The sequence below is a fragment of the Sphaerodactylus townsendi genome, linkage group LG06, assembly GCF_021028975.2.
Source record: "Sphaerodactylus townsendi isolate TG3544 linkage group LG06, MPM_Stown_v2.3, whole genome shotgun sequence".
Classification (NCBI taxonomy): domain Eukaryota; kingdom Metazoa; phylum Chordata; class Lepidosauria; order Squamata; family Sphaerodactylidae; genus Sphaerodactylus; species Sphaerodactylus townsendi.
In genome coordinates this window covers 120,272,802-120,282,243 of record NC_059430.1, presented here as the reverse complement: position 1 = coordinate 120,282,243, position 9,442 = coordinate 120,272,802, and the positions used below count along the sequence as shown (strand labels likewise).

At 46.1% G+C, this 9,442-nt stretch overlaps 1 protein-coding gene across 1 annotated transcript; it reads right to left on the bottom strand.

Moving 5' to 3' along the window:
* Nucleotides 1-5,346: 5,346 nt before the first annotated feature.
* LOC125435471 (probable G-protein coupled receptor 33) lies at nucleotides 5,347-9,236 on the bottom strand. The gene is made up of 3 exons (XM_048501671.1): nucleotides 9,203-9,236; nucleotides 7,568-7,641; nucleotides 5,347-6,444 (listed from the first exon to the last, which is right to left on the bottom strand). The coding sequence occupies exons 1-3, from the start codon at nucleotides 9,234-9,236 to the stop codon at nucleotides 5,347-5,349; spliced, it is 1,206 nt and encodes a 401-aa protein (XP_048357628.1).
* Nucleotides 9,237-9,442: the final 206 nt, after the last annotated feature.

Sequence of the window (9,442 nt, the reverse complement as noted above, 5' to 3'; positions counted from 1 at the left end):
GGCAAGAAACCTTGTCCCGATGCCCTTCCTCCCTGGCACGCTCCGGGAGCAGAAATATGTTGGGGCAAAAAATCTCGTCCTGATGTGCTTCCTCCCTGCAGCCCACCAAGAGAGAAAGCGCTTCAGGGCAAGATTTCCTAACATTCTTCCTCTTGCCTTCACCTATGTTTCTCACTTTCCCTGCAGAAAGCGAGAGGACTCCTGTAACGACTTTTGCGCCAGAGCAGGGCAAGGGTGGGACAGAGCCAGCTATGGGTAATCGGCCTTTGAGTTATCCAGTATGGAGAACTGATATCCTACTGATGAAAGGTACACAATTTTATATAAACAATTTTCAGTTACAAGCAATTCAAAGCTGTGAAAATATGAGGTGGGGCTCGTTAACCTTCCCGATTTTTAGTTAACCTCGTATTGCTTTCCAAGGCCCCTCCTAAAATAAGCAAATGTATGTAAATATCATGCATATATGGTGGTTGGCAATCATAACATAACCCAACAAATTATGTACTTATTTCTGATATGATGAAATGTTGGATGATGAAATGTATGAATGAAGTGCATTTATTGTAAACTTTCATTTATATACTGATTTATTTGTTAAAATATACCACGTGGTTGTGGTGATAGCCTTGTGGATAGTAATTGCCTTTTTGCACTGTTTGTGTAGCACTTGTGTATCCGTTCCCCTTTATACATTGCATGATTCTACCAATACTAGACAGGAAACCATGCAGTTTGGATTTGCAAAAAAATATGCTTACCTGCTAAATAATAATACCTTTAATGTAACTCTGAGAACAGCCAAATTCTTTATCATTTGTAATTAAGAAGTTTGAGCTGAGGATGAGTCTGAGCATTATTACTGTCTGCCCTGTTGTTTCCTGACCCATAACTGAGTGATGTATCATGTAACATTATAATTAATACCGAATAAAGGTTTACTGACTGAATGGCGGTATTTGGTGCAGGGATGCAGCAGGCGTGACCTCTGTTAGGAGAAAAAAACTGGTCAACCCCCCCCCCCCCCCACACACACACACACTCATCTATTCAGCCTGGATGGACTTACCTTGAAGCAAGATGATGGACTTTAGCTGTGTCTGTCACATGAGATCTGGTAAGGCTCTGATACAATATCAGTGCTGTTAGTACAGAAACAAGAAAGATAACAAGATGAGGCAGGAAATCCCTTCTGCAAATGTGTCTTTGTTGAGCAGGCAGACACTGTGTTCTTTCCCCCTTGTCTCAGCGTCTAAACCTCTGAGACCTTTATGACATCAAGAAATTCAGCAGGTAAAGCTTTCTCCACCATCACGATCCCACGTCCAATGGAGGAGATCATGCCGCCCAGCAAACCTTGCTTTTGTCAAAGGCACAGGAAGTGTTCTTCGCAGGTCAGGAGCATTGTTTTTGGCAATGCCAGCAGATCGGCTCAAGGATAGACAGTACGTTCCTCCAGGAAATCCTTCAACAAAGTAGCAAGGGTTTTTTGTAAAAAAAAATTATTACTAATCACAGGTACACAAAAGAGGTAGTGAGATGAATCTATAGACTCATGAGTCTACAGACTCCCTGTCAAAATAAAAGGTGAGGAACAGAATACAGGAAATAGAATTGAACAGTTTCTGGCTGACTAATCACAATCGGTAGGCTTGGAAACTGAATCAATGTTTCCCTTCCAGAATGTCTTCTGGCTTTAGCAAAGCTGACACCAAGGTTTACAGCTTTTTGGCCCTCTTATTTCAGGGGGTTCTCGGGACTGGAGACCTTTGGTTTTGGACCAATCAGAAAGCATGGTGCTAGTTTAATACTCCGGGCAAAGAAGAATTTAACCAAAAACGTTTACATCACAATCATACGGTAGTAGTTGTAGTAGCAGTTTATTAGATGAAGAAGAAGAAGAAGAAGAAGAAGAAGAAGAAGAAGAAGAAGAAGAAGAAGAGTTTGGATTTATATCCCCCCTTTCTCTCCTGCAGGAGACTCAAAGGGGCTTACAATCTCCTTGCCCTTCCCCCCTCACAACAAACACCCTGTGAGATAGCTGGGGCTGAGAGAGCTCTGAGAAGCTGTGACTAGCCCAAGGTCACCCAGCTGGCTTGTGTGGGAGTGCACAGGCTAATCTGAATTCCCCAGATAAGCTCCACAGCTCAAGTGGCAGAGCTGGGAATCAAACCCGGTTCCTCCAGATTAGATACACGAGCTCTTACCCTCCTACGCCACTGCTGTGTAATCACAGAACTTAACACCACTAACCAATAAATGGCTAAGTAGTGGAATGCTGTGGCGACAAACTCTACACCAATCAATGAGCAGGTCTCACAAAATGGTGGGTGACATTCCATCCCCTCCCCCACTCACCTTCCCCCAACCCAAAAGCATGCCCAGCTCGGCTGGATCCACCAACAATCTCCCAGTCCCCAACCTTCCCAAAAACCCCAGCAGCCCCTCCTGGCTGGCAGAGCAGGGGAGCCTTGGTGCCCACTGCTCCACAGGCCCGACGAAGCCCTCCCAGCTTCGCACCCCACCCCAACAGGCCAGCCAGCAAAGCTAGGGTGCATGGGTGCTCTCTGCTCTGTCAGTCCGGCAAAGCCCTCCCAGTTCCCTCACACCCCAAGCATCCCCACCCCAAGCCTCACCTTGCCACCCTCCCCCACTCCAATACTCACTGTCCAACACTCCCCCAACCCAAGCCTCTCCATTCCACCCTCCCCCACCTCAAGCCACTCCTTTCCACCCTCCCCAAATCCTCACCTTCCCTCCTACCCTAAGCCACACCTTTCTGACCCACCCCAAGCCACAGACTCAGGAACAAGTAGGCAGGAAGCATGGTACTCGGAATGGGGGGGGGCGGTAAAGCCCATTGCAGGGAGAAATGCTTCCTCCCCCACTTTTTGCTAGGGCCTATTGCATCTCCCCAGTGGTGGGTTCCAAAAATTTTAGTAACAGGTTCCCATGGTGGTGGGATTCAAACAGTGGCGTAGCGCCATTGGGGCTGGGCGGGGCACGACGGGGGCATGGCCGGGCATTCCGGGGGCGGGGCATTAATAATTTCTCTGTTACTGTAAAAAACTCTTACTGTAAAAAAAAGTTCCTAATTTCCAGCTGGTATCTTTCTGTCCATAATTTAAACTCATTATAGCAAGTCCTATCGTCTACTGCCAACAGAAACAACTACTTCTCCTCTCATTGACTGCCTGTCAAATACTTAATACTTTCAAATACTTAATTTTCTTTCTAGAAATCAAAAGGATACTTTCCTTAAACAAGGAACTTTACCATATTTCTAAAACATGTTTTTAAAACAGCCCAACAGGGAGAATTATCCCGTTTTCTACCTTCGCTAACCAGCCACATAGGAAACAACAGGACTTTATGATTTTTGGACCTAATGGAATTTCTAATGGAAAAGCAGACCCAATTAGTAACCCCCTCTCGGCACACACAAATAATTAGGAACCCACTCTCGGGAACTGGTGAGAACCTGCTGGATCCCACCTCTGCATCTCCCCTGGAATGGGCTTTGCTGCTAGTATGTTTATGAGCTCATAAGAATTAAAATGCAAAACGTGGGGGGGAAAGCATCTTATGACAAATATTGCAACCACATCTATTTTGAAAGTTTGGAATAGAAGTACCTCTTTTTTAATTTGACCTATGGGGACACGAAAGAGGCCACACTTTGGCTCTTTCTACACAAATCTCCTAAAGTGGTCTCAATCCGCCCCCCCCCTTTTCGTTTGCACTTTCTCCACAAAACAATTCTTGGCTTCCATTGCATGATTTTTTTCCCTTTCCTTTTTTCAGTTCTGTGTTGAATCGATGCTTCCATGCTCCACGGTCTTGTGCTGCATTCTCTACTCCTCGTATACTTGGTGCTTCGATGCTTCCCTCCCTCCCAAAATAAAAGAATAATCAGAGAAATGCAACAAATAAGCAAGCGAGGGGGAATTGAGTGAGCTCAGAAGATGGTGCTAAGGGGTTCCCCTTAGCACCATCTTCTGAGCTCACTCAATTCCTCCTCGCTTGTTTATTTACCGCATTTGCAGTTCAGGGAAGCAGAGAAGCGTGGGAAACATAGCCAGTAGATCGCACAGCAACTGAAGATGTTTTCAAAACGTTACAGCCAGAGAATTGTTTTAAAAGGGGATGCATTCAAAAATGTTTTGAGCTGGAAATAAAACATTTGGGATTAAAAACAATGCAGAACTCCATGGAGGACACGTTTTTTTTCCTGCCTCAAAACATTTTAAGAGGTGTGTGCAGGAAAGGTGTAACAGAGGGATTCATACCTGCCAATAAAAAAAAATCTGATGTGTTCCTCATCTGTTCAAAGGGAGGGAGAACCATTCTGGTTCGAATACTATTGTATTGAATAGACCCATCAGTAGACAGGATGCAAATACAAAGAGAAAGATGAAGCCAAGTCAGACTGCCAGAATGGATTCTCTGCATATCGGAATGGTAATGCAATATTAAAAATCACCTTGTATGCAAAGTGAACGATAAGAAGTCAGAACCCTGGTTAAATGACATGGGAACATCCCATACAAAGACACATTCGCTGCAAAAGGTGCTGATCTTTAGGATCAAAGAAACTGTGATAGTTAAAATATGATGGTTAAAAGACTCCTTAATTTGCAGGCAACTTAAGGGAACCTCATAGTTTTCAAGGAAAGAGATGAACAGTGTTGATTTGCCATCACCTAGCAAATGTGGACTTCCCTTGGTGGAGTCCCATCCAAACCTTAACCAGGGATGACTCTGCTTAGCTTTCAAGATCTGATGACACAACGCTACCCTTGGCCACCCAGGTCAGGGCAGTCAGAATATAATGTTGTAGTAATAATCATAATCATAACAACAACAGTCTGGTCCAACCATTCAAATTATTTATTTATGTATTTAATTTCATTGGATTTCTAAGGCAAACTCCCCAAGTGGGCTCAGGGTGTCGTAGAATGCTCAACATAAACACGATAAAATCAGTGAGATACATTCCCAACAAATCTGGCACCGTAAAATCAAATTAAGGGAGGGTAGTGAAAACTAAGCTCCCAAACCCATTCATACTGGAGGGTAAAAGGGAAAAGGGGAAGGGAGAGGGGGAGGGGGAGGGGAGGAAGAACATAAGAGAAAGAGGAGGGAGAATGAGGGGTAAGGGGAAGCCACAATGCTGTCGCCCATCTCAAATGAATACTTCTTCATTGAGATTATATTTTATATAGTGGAAACTCAGTATTTACCCATAAGCCCCTTTTGAGTTTATGGGTAGAAGACACCCAGGAAAACAGTTTTGTAAGGAGAAAGGGTCGATGTCCTCTCTTTGAACAAATGAAGGTAGCTCCTTCAGGGAGCTGGCTGATTGTTTCCTCGAGCGAGCTTCAGCTCCAAGCTGCAGATGCTACCAGTTTGGTGACCCTCCGTTTGGCCACTGGTATTGTCTGTAAGAATGATGGGAATATCCATAAAGCCTCTCTTAAGCAGAGCAAGAAGGGATGTCTTGAAGACCTGCTGGAATTTCTCCCCAACAAACAGATAGAGAATGGGCGTGAAGCAGAAATTGAAACATTCTCCGAGGAGCATTGTTACCCGCAACACCTGTTGTGTTACGTCAAACGACTTCCAGTACGTTGGCGAACTGTGGTAGAGATGGTAGGGAAGCCAACAGATGAAGAAGGAGGCCACGGAGGCCACCAGGACCTGGAATGGCTTTCTGTTCCTCACCAGCCTTCTCTTCTTCATCTCCCAGGCCATTCTACAATGGCAGCTTGCGATGATGAGGAGGGGAAGCAAGAAGGCCAGCAGGAACCGGACCACAAAGAGAGCTAGGTGAACACGATCCCTCAAGGCCTCCATCTCAAGTGCATCCAAATCATTTGAGAGAATATAATTATTGAGACACTTGGTCTTGTCCTCCAGCTCTTGAGTCTTCCGGAAAACCAAGTAGGGAGCACTGAATATTATGGAAACCAGCCACACTACCGCCACCACTTTCCGTGCCTTGGAAACTGTGCGGTTGTGCTGGGACCAGACAGGGTGGCAGATCAGAAGGTAGCGGTCCAGGCTGATGATGGTGAGGAGAAAGACCGTGGTGAACATGGCGAGCGAAAAGAAGGAATTGACAAGTTTGCAAACCACTGTTCCAAAGACCCAATGGAAATCCAGCAGGATGTAGACAGAGAAGAAAGGGAGAGAGGAACAGTACAATAAGTAGGCAAAAATCAGATGTGAGAACCAGAGGGTATTCACGGTCTTCTTCATTTTTACCCCCAGCACCCACAGGAAGAGGCCATTGGAAACCATCCCCACCAGCAAGGACACAAAGGTAAAAATGGCAGAGGCCAGGTTTACAAAGGACGTTTTCTCTGGGGAATGGCTGGCGTCATATTCTGTGGATGAAACGTTCCATGGAAGGACAGACTTATCACCAGTATCCATGAGGTCCTGAAGGAAGGCAGAAAAGAGAATTGTATTGGTGGAAGAGGAAAGGATGCAGGAAAAGAGATGATGAGCAGCTAGAACAGTGGTTCTCAACCTTCCTAATGCCGCGACCCTTTAATACAGTTGCTTAAGTTGTGGTGACCCCCAACCATAAAATTATTTGTGTCTCGGTTCCTAAGACCATCGGAAATATGTGTTTTCCGATGGTCTTAGGCAGCCCCTGTGAAAGGGTCATTCGACCCCCAAAGGGGTCGCAACCCACAGGTTGAGAACCGCTGAGCTAGAAGAAGGGGGAACCTCCCACTGGGGCTGGTGTCTGCATACTGTAAGGCAGGTCATCTGCCATGCACAGGATTTCTGTCAGGGCACACTGCCACTAGCCCGTGACTCCACACACTCTTTGCTGCTTGCCCAAGCACTCTTCCTCACCCACTTGCTTACAAGCACACTATCTCCTTTGCTTTTAGGTATCCGGGCTGTCCAGCACCTCAGGGAAGAATGTGCAGATAGTGAAGATCAGCGCAGCAGCCCGCAAAGCTGAACATACTTCTGATTGCCATGAGGAACAGACATGCAGGAATGCCAGTATGGTGTAGTGGTTAACAGCAGATGCACTCTAATCTGGAGAATCGGGTTTGATTCCCCACTCTGCCTCTTGAGCTGTGGTGGCTTATCTGGTGAACTACATTAGCTTGTGCACTCCAACACATGCCAACACATGCCCTTCTGGGGTGAGGCGGTCTACAAATATAATAAACAAACAAACAAACAAACAAACAAACATACTCCAATCTTGGGCTAGTCACAGTTCTTCAGAGCTCTGTCAGCCCCCACCTACCTCACACGGTGTTTGTTGTGAGGGGGGAAGGGAAAGGAGTTTGCAAGCCCCTTTGAGTCTCCTTGCAGGAGAGAAAGCGGGGATATAAGTCCAACTCTTCTTCTTCTTCAGGTCATGAGTAGGCAAGGGAGGGAACGTGGATGGAGCTCATGCGAGGGGGGCAGGAAGAGTGGTATGAGTGGGTGTCCTGGTGAAAGGCACGAGTGGGGAGCAGCCTCTGTCCAGGGCCCACAAAACTGAGGACCGGCCCTACCCCCACCCCCACCCATGCAACCTTTACGGACTTGCCTTCTCGCAAGACGATGTGCTCTGTTGTGCCTGAGTCTCATGAGATGCAGCAGGACTCTGATGCAAGATTGAATCTGGTACACGCGAAAAGGAAAAAGATAAGGAGAAGTGGTAGGAAATGACTTCTGCAAGTGATGTCAGACAAATCTTGTGGGGTTGAGGGATTAAGAGCTGTTGCAAGTTATTAGTTTGCAGCTTTCCCCATTGCTGTCATTGATCCTCACTGCCGTGCCTCTCTAGTAGCTGTTGGAACTTGGCGTCATATGCAAGGAGCAGAGCGGAGCTCTTTAAGATTCAAGTACTGTAATTTCTCTTCAGCAAGTGCACTCACCACCACCACTCCACTTGCGTGTTCCCTTCCAAATATCCCTCTACTCTTTTCATGCACTTAAACACGAGCTCTACTGTATTTGCATTCAGTTTTATGAGTTTAAACCAGGGGTGTCAAACTCGCGGCCCTCCAGATGTTCATGAACTACAATTCCCATCAGCCCCTCCCAACATGAGCATTGGCTATACTGGCAAGGGCTGATGGGAATTGTAGTTCATGAACATCTGGAGAGCCGTGAGTTTGACACCTGTGGTTTAAACAAAGCTCCCTGTTCCTTCCTTTCTGCATCCTTATAGGAGGCATCTGGGTACCCCTCCAAATCTTCCTTCGCATCATTATTAGTTTCGTTAGTTTAATTTGCATTAGCCAACAACAGAATAAATTAGTCTGGGATGTTATATACTATGGCATTTCCTGGTGCAAAATAATCAGCTATCCTCATCTGTTTGCTGACCAGAGGAGGAATTATTTCCCCTTTGTCCCACAGGCATTTGCCAACTCCCATTTCCTCTTGGTAAGTTCTTCTCCCAGTCTATAAACAAGAAGAAGAAGAAGGAGGAGGAGGAGGAGGAGGAGGAGGAGAAGGAGAAGGAGAAGGAGAAGGAGAAGGAGAAGGAGAAGGAGAAGGAGAAGAAGGAGAAGAAGAAGAAGGAGAAGGAGAAGGAGAAGAAGAAGAAGAAGAAGAAGAAGAAGAAGAAGAAGAAGAAGAAGAAGAAGAAGAAGAAGAAGAAGAAGAAGAAGAAGAAGAAGAAGAGTTGAATTTGGCCTTGCCCTTCCCCACTCACAACAAACACCCTGCAAGGTAGGTGGGGCTGACAGAGCTCAGAAGAACTGTGACTGGCCCAAGGTCACCCAGCTGTTGTGTGTGGGAGTGCACAGGCTAATCTGAATTCCCCAGAGCTCAAGCGGCAGAGCAGGGAATCAAACCTGGTTCCTCCAGATTAGAGTACATTCTTAACCACTACGCCACTGTTGCTCCTGCCCCACTGCCATCTGACTTAAAATAAAGCTGGATGAGACTGCCTAAAAATACCAATTAGCACTTTGATGGTAAAATAGCGGAAGTAAGATAAATGCGGGAAAATAAAACAAACAAATCCAGAATCCGGAGCTGTCTGGATGGCATCTTGTCTGTGTGTGTCTGTCAAGCTGGTGCCACATTCATTTCCCTTGACCAAGGTATTAAGCCTGTGACAACTATAGGATAGTCACAAATGCAGCAGCTGAAGCTTTCTCTGTTGCTGCAACCCCAACTTTAAAGGCAGAGAAAGCAACAGTTATCAAACAGTTCTTTGGTCACTCACCGGAAATGACTCCACCTGAAGGCTCAAGAACCATTCCGCGTACCTGAGGGAGAGGAAGGAGCTTGTAAGCCACCTTGAGTCTCCTTACAGGAGAGAAAGGTCGGGTAGAAGAAGAAGAAAAGTTTGGATTTATATCCCTCCTTTCTCTCCTGTACAATCCCCTTGCCCTTCCCCCCTCACAACAAACACCCTGTGAGGGGCTGAGAGAGCTCCAAGAAGCTGTGACTAGCCCAAGGTCAC